Raw genomic sequence first — 23,488 nt, forward strand, 5'->3', positions numbered from 1 at the left:
AAAGCCATCTCTGCCTCCAGCTCGTTCAAAACACTGTCAGACTCTCAGAGGTTCAAATAAAGAACATTTGACTGGCAGCCTCGTGGATATAGAAGTGATTAAAGTTTTTCTTAAATAAAGGTTATACTATTATTAAAATATTATATATGTTGTTGTGTATCTGCAAGGCTTTCATTTGGGAACTTTAGCTTTATGCTAGACTGGTGCTTTGAAATTCTAATGACCTCCTATCACGAAAGTTTATGCTGAAGTTTAAAAACTTCTTTCAGTTTGTGCTACAACCAAATGCAAGACCTGAAAGATCATTAATCAGTTCTTTAGAAAGTCATTTGCTTGGTATTAAACCTGCTGATATAAGGCCAATGAGAAAAACAACAGAAGACTCATTAACAAGAGTTTTATTTAAACAAATTTTAATTAGACAAAGAAATTAACTGAAAGTTCATCTGTTAGTTTCTACACTCATTTTAAATGAGTGCTTGTTGTTTGTTGCATATTTGCTGCTATGGCAACTCAGTTTTCCTTTGGGATTAATAAAGTTTCTCTGAAGAGACAGAAAAAGTCCTTTTCCTTTAAAAAGAGGTTGGACAGCCCATCAGTTACTTTCTTCTGACACACCTGAAAATGAGAGACCCCGCTGTGAGTTTTTATTGTTAATTAATTATGTGTGTCACCAATATGTTGCACAACACTGAGGCTTGAATAAGAACTATATGTGGGATGTGATTGGTGCAGAACATTAGGTGTCCCAGGCTATCATTGACCTCCTTTTAAACTGGGAGAATGTGTGAAGGTTGATTCTGTTCATCGTCAGCCGTAACTTTGACACTGAAGAAGTCACTTGGATGTTTCTCCCACTGAAATCGCCACATCCAGGTGAAAAGAATCAACCATTTGGAGTTTACCTACCTGGATGCTTGAGCATGCATCAACATGTGTGAAGAACTTTTGACATGAAAGGAAGGTTAGAGTTTGGACTATAACTAGCTAAAGCTGCTGGGTTAGAGACGGCTTTTTAAGTAACAGTTTAACTACTTCAGACTTGAAGGCCTGTGTAGATGATTAGTAGAGATAGGTTTACCATATTTAAGACTGAAGCATTAATTAATTGCAGGAATTTGAGGAACGGAGATCTCATTGAAAACAAATAATGTGTAAACATTAACTTATATTCTCAACGATTTTATCTTTTACCAGCTTGTTAGATAAAAACTGAGTGTTTACTTGCAGTGTTTGTCCTCAGACTGGAAAAAACAACATGTGACTGGATGATTGAAATCTTATTGGTTGTTTTTTTTAAGGTGAGACCCTCGTAGACGACTTTCCCCTGAAGTGATGGCAGAGTTCTTCCTGTAGCAATGAAAAGAGACAAGAACAAAGAATATAAGACTGATTCAATAGACTCAGGATCAATGACTTTGATTAATTAAGTGTAACTACGCTCACTTTAACCTCGTACACATCATTTTAAACACCCGGGACAACCAGCAGATTCAAACCCACATGTGTCTTATTGTGATGTCACACTGCTCACCACTGTTCTCCTGCATACGGTATGTGAGTATAATATATGAGCTATAACTCTGAGAAATATCATTTACCTGACATACATTTATAACACAAACATTTCTTAAACATTTTAAAAAAAAATTCCATGTGAAGGAAATTTGTGGCTAAATGCCCCTGAAAACATGAACAATACAATGATTTCATTTGTGCAATGATGATAGGTTGAAGTTTGGGCCTCTAGAGCCAATCAGTGACCTCCTACATATATCTAAGGTGAATATTTTGTATTTTTCATGTAAATAATGTTTCCTTGAATCACACAATGAGACACAAATATGTGAACAAACATTTCAATATCATATGTTACAGGATGAGACAAAAAGGTATTTCACCAATGTTTCATCACAAGCTCATCACAAGATGTTGACACACTTCATACCTGTTTGTCTCCACCATTTCATCAGAACTACAACCAGAACCAGATCCAGAAGACACAGAGAAACCACAGCAGCTACGACTGGGATGACGAAGGGCTGGAGAGGAGGAGGATGAAGAGAAGGAGAAGGTGGATAGGAGACATCAGTCTCTGTTGTTGTTGTTGTTGTTGTTGTTGTTGTGGGAGGAAGAGGACCTGCAGGAGAGATGATGAAGTGGATTCAGTAAATTTATCATCAGCTTAGCAGACAGGAAGTGATGTCAGTGATCTGACCTCTGACCCTCAGATAGCTCTGAGGAGATAATCCAAACTCATCATTAGCACACCAGTAGAGACCTTCATCAGACTGCTGCACGTCAATGGTGATTATGTGCTCTGATTTAGGTCTAACAGGACGTCCATTACAGTAGAAATAAGCTGCGGCTGTGCCACCAGTTTTCTTCTTACAGCGTAGAGTGACATCACTTCCTGTCCTTACAGGAAGTGCAGGGATCTCCAGGATCACTTCTTTACCTGAAGAAAAGACACAGAGTGATGTAGAGGTGGTATAACAGTGAGCTGTTAGTCTGATGATTAGATGAATGACTTCATTACCTGATACAGTGATGTTGACTTCTTCACTCTTCTCTCCAGCTTCACCTTCACACCAGTAAACTCCACTGACTGGCTTAAACTCATCAAACAAACAGGATGAACCATTGAACCTCCCGAAGCCCCGCCCACCTGCTCCACATGACTCATTCCCACTTCCTGTGTCCCTCTTCACCGTCCATCCATCAGAGCCCAGCTGACCTTCACATGTCAGAGACACTGAGGCTCCTGTGAAGAACTGCTGCAGGTTTGGACTGACGGTCAGAGAGACTGGAGGACAGACGGACAGTTTCTATCAGTGTTTACACTCAGTGTTTGTCCTGGACCATGGTGCACTGCATCTACTCACCTGCAGAAACAGTCAGTGCAGACAGCAGCAGCACACACACACCTGCAACAGGAGGTCAGAGGTCACTGAAAGTCAGAGGTCATTTAAAGACACTCTGATGTTATAGTCACATAGTTTTCTTTCTTTCAGGAAACTTTCTAATTTCCTGAAGTCTCTGCATCATCGAGCTGTTCAAGGTTTCAGGATCCTTTCAGGATGAAAGGACCCAAACAGTAACTGATGGAAACATTTGGATCTGAAAACAAATCAATGAAGCTCCAGAGTCCTGAGAGACACAGGACGATTATTGACTCTGTCCACAGATTGGAAAATTTGTTCATAATAAAGGAAATATCGTCTACACAACAGACCCAATCAGAAGAAGCTTAACGCACAAGCTGTGGTTTCCTGTTTGATGAATAAGGCCGTCTGCCTTCATGTTCAGCCGTCATGTTACAGACACTAACTGGGCCTGAAGCTGCACTGACTCACTCAACATGCTCGACTTTACTGCATTAGATTCAGTTCTGAACATTCAGCAGGTTTTGGATGTTAATGAGACAAATTTAAATCATGGTAAAGACAAACTTCCATCACTATAAACCAACAAGTTTGAAACTGTTTTCTATTATTCACTGACTCTTTGTGTATTTGAGTTAAAGCGTGATGCTCATACATAAATATCATCTTGTTTTGTTTCCTGTGCAGCTGACCAGCTGTAAGGTGGAACCAAATAAACAAAAGAAGCAGAGCGAACTCTTCCTAAACAAAGCAAACAAGCAGATCTACACAGATTTGATTTCAGTGGAACTTCCAGCTCAGTCAGTGAGAGCTGACGATGTGTTCTCCTTTACAGAGTGTGGAAGCTGCTGTACAGTAAATGAATGGATGAATATGAGTGTTTGACTCACCGAGGAGCAGAGACACACATGAAGTCTTCATGTTGTCGAGACGACGACTGACAGCAGAGTGACACCTTCAGCTTCACCACTTCCCTGTTAGCACCAGCAGCTTCGTCACGCTGCTTCATCACAGTGAGGCCGAGCCGCTGCTCCAATGAACTCAAAGAGAAACTCAAAGCAAATATTTTTATCTATCGGAGCCTTTTTTATTCATAATTTACATGCTTCAAATCTGCCACATATATTGGAAATATAGTATTAACTTTCACTTTTATGGAGACGACACTCAGCTGTATATTTCTTACAAACACAATTCCACCCATCTCGACTGCTGTTACGACTGCCTCATTGTTGCTCAAACATTCTCAAACTAAACAGTAATAAAACTGAAGCTCTAGGTTACGACTGTCATCTGTCATATGTGTCATCCTCTGCCGTATTTTGTCATATCGGTTTCATATTAATCACTCAGTCGTCTCTGTGCTTTGGGGACATGAGCTGCAGAGCCACAGCTGGCAGGACCTGGATGTGCTGTGCAGCCATTTGTTTCTCCTTTTTAATTACATCATAATTATCACATTTTTACAGTCATTACAGAATTTCACTTTTCCACTACGTTTCATGATAAACACTCATACACAGACACTCACATTTCTCTTACTCTGTCTCAGAAGCACACATATGGTAAAAATGTATATTTGTTTGCATACCTCTGTCCACTCCAGCACTATATCCACACAGATAACAACATGAATATTAAATAAATAAAACAAAAACACTAACAAGAGGAGTCTACAGGGTCTGTGGTGCTCCTCTTGGGAAGCACCGCAGACACTGTAGACTCAAACATAACAAAGCATTCAGATTCTGCTGGCTCCAAAAAGAAAACCTCCAATCTCAGAGTAAAATGCTGAAAAACTAGTTGATGTATTTATTACTGCTGGGCCCCTCCTGAAAATCACTTGCTGTACCCAAAGAGGTAATTGAGTCTGCCCCCTCTCTTCCTGCTCTAATAATCAGTATAGCAAACAGGAAAGTTCCTGATTGATGATCTGCAGATCTGTCTGTTCATTAAATCTGTATTAAATTAACTGTATAAAACTGCTGAAATTACAGCGGGAGTTCAAAGTCTTGATCAGATTGAAATGAAGGAAGCAGCTCCATCGTAGACGACCTTTGTCAGAGTTCAAGCTGCAGAGACTCAAACCAGCAGCAGTTTGATTTCTTCAGTTCCTCCTCCTGGTTTCTCTGGAGCAACTGGAAACAGGACGCCTTCCTCACTTGTTGCCGCCATGACTCCATTGATTGGATTAAATGGAAGCAAATGAAGAAAGGAGGAAGCTGATGACTGTCTGTAAATGTTCCCACGGTGAGACTGACACAGTGAAACGTGTCCACAGGAGCGCTGCAGGTCTGTCCTCAGCTTCCTGTTTACACAGAGAGACTCATCATTTCTTTCACTTTTTAATATTTTCTGTGGTGTCTGTGGTTCCTTCACCTTCTGTAAAAATGGGACGGTTGAGTGTGCAGTCATGGGGCAGGTCACTCGGATGGTGAGGCATTTACTGCCCTACCAACTTAAAAAAAAAGACCTTATTAAAAGTCCACATTTAATATTTCAAACCTTGCGGTTGGTTGAAAAAGAAAACAAGACCTGAAACTTTGGGCCGAATTGTTAAACCGAAGCTCAGATAATAAAATACTTTAACCCCAAAATGTTTCTCGGTTTTCTATTGAATGGATTAGTCATCATCCACAGTAATGTTGTGTATATGTGTTCAGTGTGTAATAACAATGGGACATGAATATCACAGCACACCCTGCCTACCTGTGTCCTCACCCAGTCATGCACGTTGGAACAAAGCAGTGTGTGACCGAACATCTGTGATTCATTTTCATCTCACTGTGAACTTGGAGTTCCCATCAAACCTTCTCTGCTGAACTCAATTCAAACTATTATTATTTTTTATTGATAACACTGAAGAACAATGTGATCCAATATGATTCAGCAAACCTTCAGGTTCAGTATCTGCTGGACTCTGTTTCTCTTTACACTCCACATCATTCAAACAGCTGTTAAACTAAACGCAAACAGATAAAACACTTCATGGTTTCATGGTTCATCATGTGTTTTACCTTTGATCATTTCTCACTGGTCACAACAAGGAAGCTCTGACATACAAAGATTTCAGCTTCTCTCATCAGTTAACCACACGAGCAGCACCTGTTCTGATGTGAGTGGAAATAAACACTCGACTCTGGGAACTACAAACTCAGGTGACTTCACCATGTACGTGCTTTTGCTTCTGACTGCTGCCCCAACACAGTGAACTGAAACATCCTCATCAATCAAAGTGAGTCTGCATCTTCCTCAGCTCCTTTCTCCTACTGAGTTCAACGAGGTGTAATTCTTGAACAAATTCTTCTCTCTTCATCTTCTCTTTCACAGAGTCTTCATTGCCTAACCCCTGTTTTTATGTGTATAACCCCAAACTTACATGCCAGTGAAACATCAGCTTGTGCTTTCATGTTCCACGCTTAGGTTACTGTTTAGCTTCACCTCAGCCTTTTATTTCCGGATGTTTTCATCAGCCTTGTTAGACGGCTCCCCTCTTGTTTATCTTCTATGTTCATTCGTGTCAGGATTTTGGGTCCACTCCTCAAATTCATAGTCGGCTGCTTCATGCTGTGACAAAATCTCCCCAAATCATTTTCTCACTGGAGTTCAATCAGACAGTTCGTGCTGCATCGTGTCATACACAACAATCTTCCACATCATACACCAATCACATCCTTCCATTACAGCGCTCTGAGCTGCAGGATTGCTGCCATGGTTTTCTCTGACACTGACCCATTTTTACAAACAGTGACTCGACCACTGAGACCACAGTAAGGTTCAGATGTGAAACCAGTAACATGTTTTACTGTGAGACAGGAAACCAAAGAGAGCTTTTGTGTCATAAAGCTTGAAGCTGTTGAGTCACAGTTCCTCTTTGTTTTGATGCCTTTGAGGAAAATATAAGTCAATGTTTCCACGACCACAGTTTAGCCCAATTCTAAAAAACACAGGGACCCTGTGCAAACACAGACTAAAGGAACAACAGGATGCAATGATTTGAAAATCTCACAAACCCATATTTTACCATGAGATAAGAAATAAGCTGAGATAAGAAAACCACAAAGAAGAGGCTGATTCTGGAGCACGCTCACATGTGGCTTCTTCTTTGCATCATGAAGCTTCAACCTGCATTTGTGGCACGGTGAACAATGCTCACAGACAGTAATTTCAGGAAGTGTTGCTCCACCTGTTTGTCTTTGGGACCACCTGCTTCTTCTCCATTTGTGCATTCAATCCCTTTACTGTTCTATTTTTAATAAAATATGGTTTTATAAGATACACAAATGATTGCATTCTGGCTTTATTTATACAACATCACAAAAGGTGTATTAACCTAAGTGTATCTCTAGTTTTCCTGCTTTTATCCTTCATTTCCGTACCTGTAGTGTTTGTCCTCAGGGTGGAGTAAACCATTTCTGGTTGGATGACTGGCATCTTATTGGATGACTCTCTACTGGTGACCTCAGAATAGATGACATCATCTGAAGGAGCCTCATTAGGGACTAGGTAGAGCCATGAAGGCAGCATGAGAGTGATAAGATAAGAATCACTGATCCCATACAACACATACATACATGTATACTGCTTCACTTACAAGTGCTCAGTTGGGTCAGACAGACTCTATACCTGTGTGTTTCTTCCAAAGGAGCCGAACCAGAACCAGAACCACAACCAGAACCACAAGGACCAGAGAAACCACAGCACCTACGACTGGGATGATGAAGGGCTGGAGAGGAGGAGGTTGGAGAGAAGGAGAAGGTGGATAGGAGACATCAGTGTCTGTTTTTGTTGTTGTTGTTGTTGTGGGAGGAAGAGCACCTGCAGGACAGATGATGAAGTGGATTCAGTAAATTTATCATCAGCGCAGCAGACAGGAAGTGATGTCACTGATCTGACCTCTGACCCTCAGAAAGCTCTGAGGAGATGATCCAAACTCATCAGTAGAACACCAGTAGAGACCTTCATCAGACTGCTGCACGTTAATGGTGATGCTTTTCTCTGATTTAGGTCTTAAAGGATGTCCATTAAAGTAGAAATAAGCTGCAGTTGTGCCACCAGTTTTCTTATAATAAGCTGGGGCTGTCCCATTATTTTTACTTTTACAGCGTAGAGTGACATCACTTCCTGTCCTCACAGGAAGTGCAGGGATCTCCAGGATCACACGTTCATCTGAGGAAAAGACACACAGAGTGATGTAGAGGTGGTATAACAGTGAGCTGTTAGTCTGATGATTAGATGAATGACTTCATTACCTGATACAGTGATGTTGACTTCTTCACTCTTCTCTCCAGCTTCACCTTCACACCAGTAAACTCCACTGACTGGGTTGAACTCATCAAAGAAACAGGATGAACCAGTTAACCTCCCAAAGCCCCGCCCACCTGCTCCACATGACTCAGTCCCACTTCCTGTGTCCCTCTTCACCGTCCATCCATCAGAGCCCAGCTGACCTTCACATGTCAGAGACACTGAGGCTCCTGTGAAGAACTGCTGCAGGTTTGGACTGACGGTCAGAGAGACTGGAGGACAGACGGACAGTTTCTATCAGTGTTTACACTCAGTGTTTGTCCTGGACCATGGTGCACTGCATCTACTCACCTGCAGAAACAGTCAGTGCAGACAGCAGCAGCACACACACACCTGCAACAGGAGGCCAGAGGTCACTAAAGGTCAGAGATCAGGGAATTGTAATCTGTTCTTGTGTGGTTCAGGAAACATCATTCAAACCTGACCAAGCAGATTTGGTGTAAAATGCTCGAGCTGAATTCAAATGAACTATTTTTCCTTTTAATTTCTTTTTACATAGAAATTCTGAAATTACACCCACCTGCTCTCAACTCAGCCATTTTAGACTAAACCAACTTCAGAATTCTCAAAAGAACATCAACACTATTTTCAGCTCTGGAGACCAGAATCACTGAATTAGAGACTTGGATTCGCAGCCTTTAAAAACGTGTAGCTAGTGTTAGTGTGTTTATTTAGGAATCACAAGCCAAAACACTTTATTTATCACTATTGTTTTTTAATGCATTGGATAATTAAAAAATAGGCATGTACATGGATCTCTTCCATTCAGAAATCCACATGGCTGCAGCAAACTTCCCAGGAGAGACTAACCTGTCCTAGCAGTTCACAGAGTTTCATATCAGGACCAGTTAAAACTGGTGGGGAGAACCTGCTTGTTTTGCAGGCCCTAATTCTTTTGTATTGATACGTCTGCAGGTTTCTAAGTAATTGTTCAGTAAGTAGAAAACTACAGATTCTACTAATCACAAATAAACATCAAACCCAACATTAGCAGGTTCCCATAGCCAGTGCTGCCGAAGGTAGGTTAGGCCCAGTTAGCTCTCCTCTGGCTAAGTAAAAAAGTAAAAGAGAGACATTTAAAAAAGCAATCAGAGTTAATGAACCATCAAACCACCGAGGTCACTGCATTAAAGTTAGGCGACTTTGGCAATATCAGCTGCTGAATGAGCAACCTGAAAAATCTGTTTAGTAAATGTATGTTTACAGGATCTAAACATTACAGTCGGTTGAGTCCTGCTCTTCTAAATCGCCATCAGAAAATTAACAAAGCATACAGAAAATTAGGAAAATCCAACGTTAATTCTGAAAAAACCAACTATCTTCAGTCATTTAGTCAGACTCAGTCAATCTGGTCTGAACAGAGGAAGTGAAGATTACAACAGGCAGATAAGGAGAACATGTGGTACATGCAGCTAGGAGCCGTGGTTTCCTGAGTAAAGGTTCGCGTTTGATGAAAACAGGTCACTTTTCTCTTTATGTTACAGACACAACATGAAGCTTCAGCTCTGTGAGTCAGTCCAGATTACAGGACAGAGAAACACAGAGGTAAACTTCTAAACTCTGCAGGGTTTGAATTTTAAAGAAGTTATGCGATTGAAACAGTTTTCTGTCATTTGCTGCATCTTCATACACTCGAGTTAAATATGAGGTGTTTACAGGAAATTAGCGTCACCACTTGATTTCTGTCCAACCACACAAACAAATATCAGATACAATCAGCCTCAGATGAACAAAAGAAGTAGAGTGATCACCTTTCTCACCAAAAGAAAACAATGTGAGAGAAACTATCAGTGAGAGCTTCCAGCTGCTGAAAATATGCTCTTTACCTTTGACCTTTAGTGTGTGTTGGAGCTGTGATAAAGAATGGAAGAAGAAGGGAGGGTTTGACTCACCGAGGAGCAGAGCGACAGATGGAGTCCGCATGTTGTCATGTTGGAGACTGACAGCAAAGTGATACCTTCAGCTTCACCACTTCCCTGTTAACATCATCAGCTCGTCACTTTGCTGCTTCTCCACAAGGACGAGCTGTTTCTAATACACTCGTCTTCATCAGAATCAGAGAAAGTTTTTTAATCTCAGGGGGAAATCGAGTTATTATAGCAGCAAATATACAACAAACAACATAAAAAATGAATGTAGAAACAGAGATATGATAACAAAACTATACATTTAGATCATGTGATTAGGAGCAGAGGAGCGTATTTTATTGGACTATTTGAGATTAATCTATACCTCAGAGAACAATAGTGTTTACTGTATGTTTTACTGTAAATGTGAACTAAAGGAGTAAATAGAACCTGTTCAGGATGACAGATGTAAGTTAGCAGTTTAGCTAAAATCTGACATGTTTACATTTTAAATAGTAACACCCATGTCCTTCAACATGAACTCTGTCTTTCAAGTTACATAGAAAAAAAAAGAAAATGATGGTTTTCCATCATTACTGCCTTCTTGAGGTCATTGCACAGCATTTCAATTTAACCCCAAACATTCATTTTCTTCTTTTTGAGCCACTCAGAGGTGGACTTCCTGCTGTCTTGCTTCATAAGCAAGTGTTCTTGAGCCTCAGGATAAGAGCTGATGGTGAGACATTCTCTGCTGGATTTTCTGGTTGACAGCACAATTCATGGCCTATCAAATGCTCTTACTTTGATGCAGATGTATTGAGACCAAACTCTTTTGTCTCATCAGTCCACAGATGCCTTGAACTGTTTTTGGGGTCATCAGAATGTTTTTTGTGACACGAGCCTTTATGTTCCTTTTGCTCAGCAACAGGTTCACTGGATGAGCATTCAGGAGCATAGAGAAAATTAATCAGGAGACAAAGAACCCCACCTACAAATGTCATTTTCTTTATTTATATTCACAGCCTCAGTACCCATTTTACCCATTTACTGAGCATCTGTGGCCAGACTTGAAAACTTCTGTTCACAGACGCTCACCATCCAGTCTGGCTCAGCTTGAGCTATTTTGCAACAAAGAACTGGCAAAATTTTCAGTTTGTAGATGTGCGAAGCTGGTAGAAACATACCTCCATAGATTTTAGAAAACCATGTATTAGTTCCTGAAGGCTCCCGATGTTGTAGGGCTCACTTGCTTGACAGGCCTTTGCAACGTTGCATATCTGGGGCCCTTGACTCTCAGACTGGGGTAGTGGTTCCCATATTTAAATATTGGGGAGTGAAGGGTGTGCTCCAACTGTAAGGGGATCATACAACGTAAAAGTACAAATTTTGACCCAATTTTTCTTCCTTTCAGCTGATTGGTTAATGTCATGTCAATCACAAATTTAACAATCCAATGAGAGAACAGATGGGTTTGGCTGTTGGAGGGGTGCTTTACTGAGCAGGAGGAGACAAGGAGGCAAGATGAAAGGAGACACATAAAGGGAACAGAAATAAAGAAAGTTAATTTTGGACAATTTATGCCTTTATTTTCAATCATGTGACTCTGACGTCCTCTGCTGGTCAGTGCTGACATCACACAGCTCACAGAAGAAACATTTTGTTTGCACTCAGGTTTATTTCTGCTGCTGATGTCATCACTCATCTCTGTGTCTGATAGATGAGACAGGTTACTGTTAATGTTTGTCTGACTGACACAATAAAGCCTAAACATTTATTCTTTACTGACTTTAGTCACTTTGAATCAGTGATCAGGATCCATTTACCTGACTTTACCTGTTTAAACTCATTTGTGCCTTTAATGCTACATGGAATATACAAAGGAGCACGAGGAAGATGAGGAGAGGACTGAACAGCACTTCCTTTGGCTGAAGATCAATACCTCTCCTCACCAGCAAGTCTGCAGCTCTGACCTCAGTTTCCTGTTTATACACAAAAAACCCATCATTCATTTTCCATTTGATCTTCTTCTTTTGTGGTGTCTGTAGGCCCCAAAGACCTGGGCCTTCACCTGATGTGCCCAGTCACGCCATCCAGGTCTCACTGTCATTGTCCACATGAGCTCTAAAGTCTCCAAAGATTCACTGGATGAAGAACCCTTGAGTACCCCACCCAGTGACCCCCAACAGACTGGCTGCTCTCAACTGTTGTTCGGTGCATAAATGCAGACCACAGTCAGGATCTGTTCGCTTTCCAAAGATGAATTCATTTGTTCCTGATTCTTTGCAGTTAGTCCACATACAGGTACGCCCAGCCTACCTTCGTTCTCGCCTGTGTGGCGACGTCAGTGTCGTTGTGTATGAGTGAGTGAAGGACTGAGTTCCATTTTCACTTCAGAGTTTCTGTCTATTGAACTGATTATTTGTATTTTTTTACTGAGAATGTTTAGAGACAGTCTGAATGTCTGAGAACAAAATGCTTTTGTTCATTTGTCCATTTTTGAAATTGAGGTGCTGGGATGGTCCAAAGCCCTGACCCTAACATTGAATGAAATTTATCGGTGGGATTTCAGAGAGCTGTGCATAACGTACATAAACTTCAGTGAGCTGAAGCAGCACTGTGAAGAAGATCACTTTTTTCAGTAGTCTTGAGATCAATGTCTCATGGAGGCTTCACCTGTGGTGACAGTAATGACCTACGCCTGTATTCACACCTCTGCTCATGTGATGACTCACATGATCAATATTCAGTCAATGACCTTCAGGACAGTTGTTAGTATCACAGTTTCAATGTAGAAACAGGCACAGTTACTCTAAATGACCTTTGCAGATATAAATATTTAGTTCTCTTCCTCTGGTTCTGTTTTTATCTCACATTTACATCACCTGTCAGAGAACAGGTAAACGTGTACTTGTTAAACAACTTCTAGTTGGCTGACTCAGATTGTCTCCAGTGTAATCAGCTAAATCAGCTGCTTCACCCAGAAGAACTGATGTAGTGTCTGATAGACTTCATACTCCTGTGTTTCTTTCATAGAAGTTGAACCAGAACCAGAACGACCAGAAAAACCACAGCAGCAATGACTGTGATGATGAACGAGGAGGAAGAAGAAAGAGCTGGAGGAGGAGAATAGGTGGTGTAAGTGTTTGTTGTTGTAACGGAGGCTGTGGTTGGAGGACCTGCAGGAGACATGACAAAGCTGGTTCAGTCAGTTTATTATCAGCTCAGCAGATTGTCTTTATACAGCAAGTGATGTCAATGTTCTGACCTTTGACCTTAAGAAAAAAGAGGAGATGATCCAAATTCATCAGTAGAGACCTTCATCAGACTGCTGCACATTAATCATGATGCTCTGTTTTGGTTAGTTGTCCATTAAAGTAGAAATAAGCAGTGACTGTGCCACCAGTTTTGTCTTTGCAGCGTAGAGTGACATCACTTCCTGTCTTTTCAGGAAGTGTCAGGATGTCCAGGATCCTTTCTTTATGTAAAAATTTAAAAAAGGAAAAAAAGACAGATCGATGTAGAGGTGGTGTAACAGTGTGCTGTTATTCTGATGATTAAATCAATGTGTCAGAACTGGAGCGTGACAGCTTAGGTCTAGCTGTCACACAGAGGAGAGAGGAGAACGGAATTAGAAGAAGGGGAAACACTGGAGAGGGTGAGTACAGCTGTATTTATAGCTCACTGGCAGTTGGAGTGAAAAAAGCTTTGAGGGAGAGGCAGTGTGAGTTGGATGGGGTGAGCTGGCTGATCTACGTTCCACAGGTTTGGATGGAGCGGGATGGCAGGCCGGTGAGGCACGGAGAGATTTCCAGAGTGAAGGTAAGTTGTTCGAGGTCCAAGGGATGAGCTTAAGGTGGAGTAAGAGATGTGGCGAGTCCAGGAAAACTAAGGCACAGGAGAACAGGGGACATAAAAGCCAGCTCCAATATGGAGTAGCTGACTAACTGGTGGAGAAGGAACGTCAGTGTGAGGCTTAAATATCTCCAGCCTGATTGCCAAAAATCAGCTCCAGGTGAGTGGAGCAGATGAAGAGATTATGGGCCTGCTTGGGGGCGGATATGAAAGAGGCTCAAGGACCTGGTGGAAATTTGCAGCCACTCACCTTGATTGTAACAGAATGACACACCAGTAAACTCCACTGATTTGTTGTTTGTTTGAGTCTTTGCTCCCCACTCAGGCTCTCAGCAGCTTTGGGTGCATAAAGGTACTGCAGGCAGGTCTTGCAGTCTGAAAAAGCTGTTTCGTGGATTTTCTTTGCAGGTTTACGTCCTGTTTGAGTCTCACTTTGCTCATATTTGAAGCTCATCATCAGAAAGTAAGAAAGCATACAAACTCTGAGAGAAATTAAATTAGACTCAGTTGACATGATGGAAAATTTGTATACAGAAGAGGAAGTGGAGCCTATAATACAAAGGCCGGTCAGACAAACATTTGGTACATGCAGCTAGCAGCTGTGGTTTCCTGAGTGAAAGCTGATATCTGATGATTGTTGGCTGATATCTATACAAACCATCATGTTACAGAAACTGAAAACACTTCTACTTGGTTTCCTCTTCACAACATGACAAACAAATATCAAATAAAAGCAAAACACAAAAGAAGATGAGTGAACTCTTCCTCTCGCCTGAACAACACATGAAACTGTGGACAGACCTGAACAGATTTGATTCTAGAGTCAGTCAGTGAGAGCTCAAACTCTGTTAGTGTGTCTGTCTGTGATAGATGAGTGAAGGACTTCAGTGGTTGAGTCAGAGTCACAGATGAAGTCTTCATGTTGTCGGGACGATGACTGACAGCAGAGTGACACCATCACCTCGTCGCGTCGCTTATCATCCCCACCGGGCTGCAGCATTCTGAACAAGCTAAAGATGAGAGAGCAGAGCCTGGCTGATACCAAAATAAAGACTATTACAGTAATCAAGCCTGGATTAAATAAATGCATGAATAACTTTCTCAAAGTCAGCAGATTACAAAATTTTCTTATTTTTTGCAAGGGCCCTGAGCTGGAAGAAGTTGGCTTTTACAAAGGAATTGATTTGTTTCACAAATGAAAAACTGCCATGACAGAAATCACTTGCAAATTTTTTAAGCAGGAAGTTCTGGAGTTTTCCAAAGGCCTAAGGTCACCCTAAAGATAATAACGGGGTTCAAATAGTAAAATCTACGTTCTTTGATCATTTACATTCAAAATATTTAATGTCAACCATGATTTTAAATCATTGGGTTAATCTAGCAAAACTGCATCAGCTGTTTATGGTCAATTAGCCGATAAAAAGAGCTTAGTAATAGTAATAAGATAAGATAAGATAATAATAATAGTAATAACATCTTGGAGAAGCTCACAGCTCGCCAACAGGAGATTGAGAGACCGGTGACGGACATTTAGAGCAACTGTAAAATTAGCATGCAGTTTTTGCACTAAAGGAAAATCACTATCATCTCATGCGCCTACCATATTGGCGCCAGCTGTGGCCTCAAGGCTGGAGCTGGACAACAAGACCTTTCTCCACGATAACAGACTGTGTTTAGAATCTTCCTTCCCATCCTTTGCACCCCCATCCTGGATTCCAAACACCTTTGCATGCTTATCTCCAAGGCCGAGGTCAGGGGGCAGATCTGGGCCCAGTGCATGCTACAGGACCAGCTGTGCTGTCTACACCGGCTTACCCCCACCCCTGTTGCTTGTGCTTCTATGGTGTATTAAGATTCATTGAGGGCTTAGAGCAGGTACTGGTGAAGGGATTGGCTGAACAGCTGTCCCAATCCAAGGAATGGGTACGAGTGCAAGGATAGGTTGTGTCTTTGCCACCGTCACCCTAGGAGTAGGGACAGGCACAGGAAGTAGTTGGACACCAGCCAGGGTGCAAAGGTGGACTGGGCCTTGGATGGCCTCACGCTGGGAGCAGGCATGGGAGCAGGTGACAGCTGGACACTAGCTGTCGCTACCTGAGGAACTGATATGGTTGCAGGGACAAGCGGAGCCCTAGCTGCTCTAGGTAACTGGGACTGACTGGACAGCGACCACCATTCAGGGAACTGGAAAGGGTGCAGGGGAAGGCAGGGTACAAGCCTCTCTGTGAGCAGGAATAGGCAGAGAGACAGGCTCTAGGATGGTCACAGGAGGACAGAAACAACCAGAAAGAAAGAAAGAAAGCAGGGAAACTTTATAACTGAGATGGGAAAATTTGACTGAACCACACGGCGTTGTTGAGGTGGAACTGCTGAGTGAAGTCAAGGCGAAGAGCTGACCTTGAGGACACAGGCATTTGAGGAGGGAGTTTGTGGGTCATCTTCCTTCTACTCATCATCATCATTCTTAGTTTACTGTAGTTCATGAGATCATGTTATTTCATTCTCAGTATTAATTTGATCCAGTTCAGCATACTTTCATGTTCTGACATGCACTCTCTGGACTCTGCAGTCAGACACTGTTTATCTTTTCTTTCTTAATGGCAGGAAACAGTCCACAACATTCAAATAGCAGTTAAACTGACCTTAAACACATAAAACACTTCATGGTTTATGACACCAGTTGTTTTACCTTTGATCATTTCCCACTGGTCACAACAAGGAAGCTCTGTCACACAGAGACTTCAGCTTCTCTCAGCAGTTAACCACACGAGCAGCACCTGTTCTGATGTGGGTAAATGAACGCTTGACTCTGGGAAAAAACAGCTACTGACTCAGGTGACTTCACTATTTATGTGCTTTTACATGTGACTGCTGCGTCTCACACAGGAGAACTTTCTCCCTTCACTTTGGTGACTCTGCATCTTCATCAGCTCCTCGTGTGTCGTGTGGAATCCAAAAGGTGGCCTAACCTTTCTTTCTCTCTATGATCTCTCTCTGAGCAACTTGTGCTTGTCAACTTTATTTTTCACCAAACACACACGGATAAAGAACAAAGCAAATTTCCCAAAATTATTCTGGAAAAGGGCAGACATCCATACTGACCTGAACTGACTCACAACATGTACCAATCACATTCTTCCAATGCAGTGGTCTGTTTAAGCTGCAGGATCAGTGCCACGGCTGTCTGACACTGTGACTGTCTCATTTTTCAAACAGTGTTTCAAACAGAGACCACAGTAAAGGTTTAGTGGAAACCAGTGACAACGTTAACTCTAAAACAGGAAACTAACAAGAGAGCTGCAGACCTGCTGTAGATCCTGCATTCATGTCCCACTTTCAAAACCTTTGATATATTTGAGGTAAAAATATTTTTTCCATGACCACATGTTACGACCTCAAAGTAGTGATGCTGTTTAAAACTTAAATAAAAACAGAATCCAATGATTTTCAAATCTCATAAACCCATATTCTCTCAAAGACAGAAAACCAAACACATATCAGAAGTTTAATTTTGTAATGCTCCTGTACAGCCTCGCCTTTTAACATCATTCTGTAAACGTCTGTGAACTGAGCACAGCAGCTTTTGGACTTTTTGGGAGTGGGATGTTGCTCCATCCGTGTCTGATGGAGGGTTTTAGCTGCTCAGCTGTCCTGACTCTTCTTTGTCCTGCTTCTGGTTTCATGATGCTCCAGATGTTTTCATTGATGAAAGATCAGGACTGCAGGCAGGCCAGCTCAGCACCTGACTATTCTACTATGAAGCTGCGCTCCTGGAATAGATGGCATGGTGAACTGTGTTCATAGACAGTCATTTTTGGAAGTGTTCCTCCTCCAGCTGTTGGTCTTTGGTACCACTTGGTTTTCTCTCCTGTTAACCTGTTTTTGCTATTGTATTGTTAATAAAATATGAGATTTACAAATCTTTCTTTGTTTATTTACACATTTTTAAATTCTTTTTAGAAAATGGGTTTACATTTAAAATGGTGCAGAACAAGAAACTTTCAGATTAATTTAGAGACAGAGGTCAAATATACATGGCAGTATGAAGAGGGGAAAAAAGTCTCATCTTCTTCAACTTTTTTCACCCATGTCTCGATTTCTCTTGCTTTTATCGCTCGTTTATGTCACCTGCTAGAATGTGTACCTGTAGTGTTTATGCTCAGGCTGGAGTAAATCACTTCTGGTTGGATGACTGACATATTATGGGCTGACTCTCTACTGGTGACCTCGGCATAAGTGACATCATTTGTAGATGCTGGCTGGTGTCTCCCTGCAGAAATAATGTGATGTGAATGAATGTTAGGCAAATCTCACTGAAGGAGCAGGTGATCACTTCACTGCTGTAGGATGTTTAGAAGACCTTCAAAGACAGTCTGATGTTACAGGTACAGGATTCAGAAGCAAAGACTCGTTAATTATGGATTAAGCAGAGCCATGATGGCAGCATCAGAGTGATGAGACCACAGAACACTGTTCCCATAACATACGACCTTAACAAGTGATAGCCAATCAGGAAAAACAACCCAAACTGGTATTTGTGTCTGTGGGGTTTTAGTCTGGATCTAATTTCTAGGGAGTGATCCTAAAATTGAAACCCTGATGGAAGCTGCCTGGACATGCCCAAGATGGTGACTTTGAATGAGAGATAAGCTCAGTTTATATCAGTAATACTTTTCATTTTTATGGACCCACTTCCAGAACTTTTAAAACGTTTCAATTGGGCCATGGGAACGCATCAGTCTAAAGATGTTGGGACCCAGTGCTCTACAAAATAAATGCAGACAGGAAATTAAATGACAGAGAAGAGTCACTCAGATTTTCTCAAGTGAAATTTCAAAATATTTTAATTTGCCGCTTCAACCAAAAGAGCCCAGGTGGGTCAGACAGATATCATACCTGTGTGTTTCTTCCAAAGAAGCTGAACTGCAACCAGAACCAGAACCACAAGGACCAGAGAACCTACAGTAACTATGACTGGGATGATGAAGGAGGGATTAGGAAGAGGAGCAGGAGGAGAACAGGAGATATGGATGTTTGCTGTTGTTTTTGTTGTTGGTGGTGTTGGTGTAGTAGGATCTGCATGAAAGATATGAAGCTGGGTCATTCAGTTTGTTATAAGCTCAACAGGTTAGCTTTAACAGGAAACAGTTTTCTGACCTCTGACCCTCAGAAAGCTCTGAGGAGATGATCCAAACTCATTGGTAGCACACCAGTAGAGACCTTCATCAGACTGCTGCACGTTAATGGTGATGTTTTTCTCTGATTTAGGTCTAACTGGACGTCCATTAAAGTAGAAATAAGCTGCAGCTGTGCCACCAATTTTCTTTTTACAGCGTAGTGTGACATCACTTCCTGTCCTCACAGGAAGTGCAGGGATCTCCAGGATCACATCTTTACCTGAAGAAAAGACACACAGAGTGATGTAGAGGTGGTATAACAGTGAGCTGTTAGTCTGATGATTAAATGAATGACTTCATTACCTGATACAGTGATGTTGACTTCTTCACTCTTCTCTCCAGCTTCACCTTCACACCAGTAAACTCCACTGACTGGCTTGAACTCATCAAAAAAACAGGATGCACCATTTATCCTCCCGAAGCCCCGCCCACCTGCTCCACATGACTCAGTCCCACTTCCTGTGTCCCTCTTCACCGTCCATCCATCAGAGCCCAGCTGACCTTCACATGTCAGAGACACTGAGGCTCCTGTGAAGAACTGCTGCAGGTTTGGACTGACGGTCAGAGAGACTGGAGGACAGACGGACAGTTTCTATCAGTGTTTACACTCAGTGTTTGTCCTGGACCATGGTGCACTGCATCTACTCACCTGCAGAAACAGTCAGTGCAGACAGCAGCACCACACACACACCTGCAACAGGAGGCCAGAGGTCACTGAAGGTCAGAGGTCACTGAAGATCAGAGGGCAGGAACCTGTTTCAATCTGGTCTTGTTCCAGAAACATCACATTAAAGGGGGGAGACCTTTAGTTCACTTTTAAGGCTCTGTTTAGGTTTTAATGGTACATTTAGACTTATAAACAACACACAAAGCACCAACTAAGTTTTAACACATGCTGACAAAACTATGTTTGTACACTTGGTCTGAATGAGGTGGGCGTCATATCTGTTTTGACAATCCAACACCCTGCACCTAAATATTTCCCAAACTAAGGAGATTTGGGGGAATTGTTAATTATTGGAAGCAGAAGAGAAACTGCTGCCCACTCAGGCGTCATGAAGACTCAGCAGTTTGGGGTGGATGGGCAATGGGGAATAAAGGAGTAAAGGTACTGCAGGCAAGAAAAGCATTATCAGGATTAAACAGTAAGAACTTATAAACCAAAGCCATGGGATAAGGGTTAGGTCTTTATTCAGCACCAGTTGCTGAATAAAGACCTGGAAAAGCTGCTTCATTGATTTTTATTCACAGGTTTGAGTCCCAGTTTGCTTCTGTTTGAAGCTCATTATGAGAAAAATAACAAAATACACAAAAAGTAAAATAAATGACAAAAAACAGTCTCCAGCCCTTTTATTAGAGTCCACATAAAGGAAAGTTTGATCTCAATAGTGAAGGCTACATAACAGAGCAGACCAGAAGAGCATGTGGTACCTGCAGCTAGCAGCTGTGGTTTCCTGAATGAAAGTTGATCTTTGATAAAAAGAGGTCGCCTGAGTTCTCTACAAGTCAACATATTACAGACAACAAACTGGGTATGAAGGTCCAACTCTCTGAGTAAGTCCAGAACACACGATGGATCTGAACTTTGAGATGAAAATAGGTTCTGAGCAGCAAAACGTACAAACTGTTGATGAGACAACTTCAAGTCACCATACAAGCACACTTTCATTGTCCTTCTTTCACCTGTCAGAAACAAATTTCTATTCATTTGGTGCCTCTGAGTTAAAAGTGTGAGCTGCCGTAAAAACCAAAATTTGTTTACTTGATTTCTGTCCAACTTGACAAACAAATATCAAATAAAACAACAAAAAAACACTAAAGAAGAAGAGTGAACTCTTCTTCTCGCATAAATGTAACTTCAAACTTTGGACAGACCAGAAGAGATTTCATTTCAGAGCCAGTCAGTGAGAGCATCCAGCACACACTCTGTTACTGTGTTATAAGTCTGTGATAAATGAAATCATGAACGCTATGAGTGAGTGAAGGATTTCAGTGTTTGACTCACCGAGGAGCAGAGACACAGATGAAGTCTTCATGTTGTCGGGACGACGACTGACAGCAGAGTGACACCTTCAGCTTCACCACTTCCCTGTTAAGATCATCACGCTGCTGCTTCTGGACAGCGAGGACGAGGAAGAGTTGGTGATGCGCAGTTAGCTGATTTGGATCAAAGCTGGCTCCTTATTTGGTACACAGGAGGGAAGGAGAGGGCTGAGGTGGCTGTGAGCTGGGGTTTAAGAAGCTGCTGTAAATCCAATTATCCAATCAACTCTTTCAAACCAGCAATCAGCAGCATCCACCTGCCTCAACAGTCAACACACACATATCCATACTCACATCTCAGAGAAAGTAGAGAAAGATGCTCACCATCCCGTGGGAGGAGCCAAACATATAAAAATATATGACATGTGATCATGTATCATGAAATTTACCCCCACCCAAAAATCAAACATTTGTCCTCTAAAAGAAATGGACTTGGGGTTTAGAGTATGTTTGTGGAGTGTGATTGTGTGTACAGTGTTCATTTTTGCTTGTCTCCACATTGGGTGAGTGCTGAATATTTGTATATATGTGTATGAGGGTGGTGTATGTTTGTGTCTGTGTGTGCCTCGGACTCCACCTCTCTGGGAAGATCTCAGCCCCCCGGCCGGCCTACCTACCCCAACTACACTCCCTGCCGGAGGCTGATGCCCTCAGCCGTAGGTGTGCTGGTGGTCCCGGGCTGGGCACTCAGGTACATACTGGCTCACTCCCGGCGGCTGCTTGGCGGGGCCTGGCATCCTTGACTCTGTCAGGCCCCTTTGTGGGGTGGAGGGCCCTCAAACCTTGGGCCTCGGTCCGCTCTGGTGCAGCTGGCTGCCGGCCCACTCTGACTTCTGCACTGTGGCTGCTGGGTGACATCCCATCTGCCCATCCAGTGGTCCTCCATGGGCTGTTAATCTCTGGGGGGGGCCCTCTAAATATTTGGGGCCTGAATCTTCTCCATGCCCGCTATGGCTCCCCGGCTATGGCTCCCCACACCCACTATTAGATCATTACACGGAAAAACCTTTTGAATACAAGTGCACACAGGTGTACGTCCAGATGAACCGACTCAACCTTTTGGGACTGCAGGGAGGGCACTGGCTGCCTCGATAGTGAAATGCCGTGACCTGTTAATGGAAATACCACATCAGAAAATCTTTACATGGTAATAACCTGCTGTGCCCAGAAAATGGCACAGCTCATGGTGTGTTTGAAAAGCTGGGAAATCTAATATTGGATGCACTTTAGCTGCAACTGGGAAGACACAACCCTGTCACACTTGCTTACCCAGCAAGGTAACAAATTTACATTTAATGAAGTTTGGTGTGAGTGAGCAAGTATTTCACTGAGGCAATTCAGTTCAGGGGGATGCTGAGGTGAGTTGTTGACGATATGCTAAACTGTTGGTTAGCGTTGATATTAGCCTCTGTTAGCCTCTGTTAGCTGCAAACAGCAGCTAACAGAGTCTTTTCCACTTTCCTTGAAGTGGATCCTTTATCATTTCTTTGTATTCATGTTTTTTTGGCAGTTTTAGTAAATTGTAAACTCAGTCGAGAAAATCTAGATAAATCACAGATTTGTGTATGAAATGTTTTTAAGTATAGTTTTTACAGTACTTCATTTGCAAACAGACTGTTTTTCAATGAGGCCTAATACTTTTTCTTATGCTAAAAGCTGATAGAGGATATGGTTTGATGAATATCTGTGGAAGATTAGACATTCAGAACAGAAACGCTAAGGCTGCTAGTGTTTGTGTTTATATCATTTTTCTTGTATCCACTGATATTAGCTAATAAATATATGGTCTGTACATTTCTTCTGTGTGTGATGAGCATTTATTTGTATAAACGAAAAAACTAGCTGTCACAACACAAATCAGTCAAATGTCTGTTGTTTTACATATGTATATGTGTTACAGTGCTGCATTCCTGTCCTGACCTTTGACCCCATGCTCAGACTAAAGGTTCACACAGGCTGGTGTGTAAAAACAGCTAACAATGCATTTCTGTGTAAAGCATCATTTGTAGTAAACATTTAATGCCCGTTTCAGTTTTACACAACCTGATGGAAAAGAGAAGGTCAGTGAAGGGAATGACTGTAGTGCAAATACAGGTGATGTCAGTGATGATGTGACCCTGCTGCCCTCTCCTAAACAGAGGAGACATTACTACCATAATACTGACAAGGTCAAGGTCAAATTTATTTATATAGCACTAAAAAAGCAACAAACACCGTGTCTCTGTGGCTTTTAAACCCCAAAACACGCTGCGCCAAAAACTGGTCCACCCCAAGGATCGGGTCCCCCGACACAAACAGAGTAACATAGTGTACGCTGTTAAGTGCCAGGAGGATTGCCAGGATTTATACATCGGGGAAACCAAACAACCTCTGATGA

General features: G+C 42.0%; 4 protein-coding genes across 4 annotated transcripts in view; all 4 read right to left on the bottom strand.

Moving 5' to 3' along the window:
* Positions 1-4,289, bottom strand: part of LOC102081673 (uncharacterized) — a 93,214-nt gene extending 88,925 nt beyond the window's left edge. The window contains exons 1-3 of the mRNA XM_019357173.2: positions 3,776-4,289; positions 2,886-2,927; positions 2,540-2,806 (exon numbers count right to left, since the gene is read on the bottom strand). Of these exons, the coding sequence (XP_019212718.1) occupies positions 2,540-2,806; positions 2,886-2,927; positions 3,776-3,806 (340 nt within the window). The 5' untranslated portion in view covers positions 3,807-4,289. The remainder of the gene's footprint in view (positions 1-2,539; positions 2,807-2,885; positions 2,928-3,775) is intronic.
* Positions 1-4,402, bottom strand: part of LOC102079798 (uncharacterized) — a 113,002-nt gene extending 108,600 nt beyond the window's left edge. Inside the window, exon 1 of the mRNA XM_025905390.1 lies at positions 4,289-4,402. The gene's annotated coding sequence lies outside the window, so the exon portion shown is untranslated. The remainder of the gene's footprint in view (positions 1-4,288) is intronic.
* Positions 4,403-4,479: 77 nt separating this feature from the next.
* LOC109196951 (low affinity immunoglobulin gamma Fc region receptor II-like) lies at positions 4,480-10,291 on the bottom strand. Its single transcript, XM_025905387.1, has 7 exons — positions 10,085-10,291; positions 8,484-8,525; positions 8,138-8,404; positions 7,782-8,054; positions 7,512-7,703; positions 7,265-7,387; positions 4,480-5,193 (listed from the first exon to the last, which is right to left on the bottom strand). The coding sequence occupies exons 1-7, from the start codon at positions 10,113-10,115 to the stop codon at positions 5,186-5,188; spliced, it is 936 nt and encodes a 311-aa protein (XP_025761172.1). The 5' UTR covers positions 10,116-10,291; the 3' UTR covers positions 4,480-5,185.
* A 5,559-nt stretch (positions 10,292-15,850) lies between these two features.
* Positions 15,851-21,778, bottom strand: LOC109196952 (uncharacterized). The gene is made up of 5 exons (XM_025905216.1): positions 21,074-21,778; positions 19,718-19,759; positions 19,289-19,638; positions 15,986-16,113; positions 15,851-15,935 (listed from the first exon to the last, which is right to left on the bottom strand). The coding sequence occupies exons 1-5, from the start codon at positions 21,102-21,104 to the stop codon at positions 15,851-15,853; spliced, it is 636 nt and encodes a 211-aa protein (XP_025761001.1). The 5' UTR covers positions 21,105-21,778.
* Positions 21,779-23,488: the final 1,710 nt, after the last annotated feature.

This window comes from Oreochromis niloticus, linkage group LG3 (genome assembly GCF_001858045.2).
Source record: "Oreochromis niloticus isolate F11D_XX linkage group LG3, O_niloticus_UMD_NMBU, whole genome shotgun sequence".
Lineage (NCBI taxonomy): Eukaryota > Metazoa > Chordata > Actinopteri > Cichliformes > Cichlidae > Oreochromis > Oreochromis niloticus.

Coding starts and splice junctions, on each gene's coding strand:
- LOC109196951 (XM_025905387.1), bottom strand. CDS start 10,115: ATGCGGACTCCATCTGTCGCTCTGCTCCTCG. Junction 8,405..8,483: donor TGCACTGACTGTTTCTGCAG/GTGAGTAGATGC, acceptor TCTGTCCTCCAG/TCTCTCTGACCGTCAGTCCA. Junction 7,388..7,511: donor CCTTTGGAAGAAACACACAG/GTATAGAGTCTG, acceptor GGCTCTACCTAG/TCCCTAATGAGGCTCCTTCA.
- LOC109196952 (XM_025905216.1), bottom strand. CDS start 21,104: ATGAAGACTTCATCTGTGTCTCTGCTCCTCG. Junction 19,760..21,073: donor ATCTGTGTCTCTGCTCCTCG/GTGAGTCAAACA, acceptor CTCCTGTTGCAG/GTGTGTGTGTGGTGCTGCTG. Junction 16,114..19,288: donor TCTGTGTGTCTTTTCTTCAG/GTAAAGATGTGA, acceptor TCCTGCTCACAG/AGAGGCTTGTACCCTGCCTT.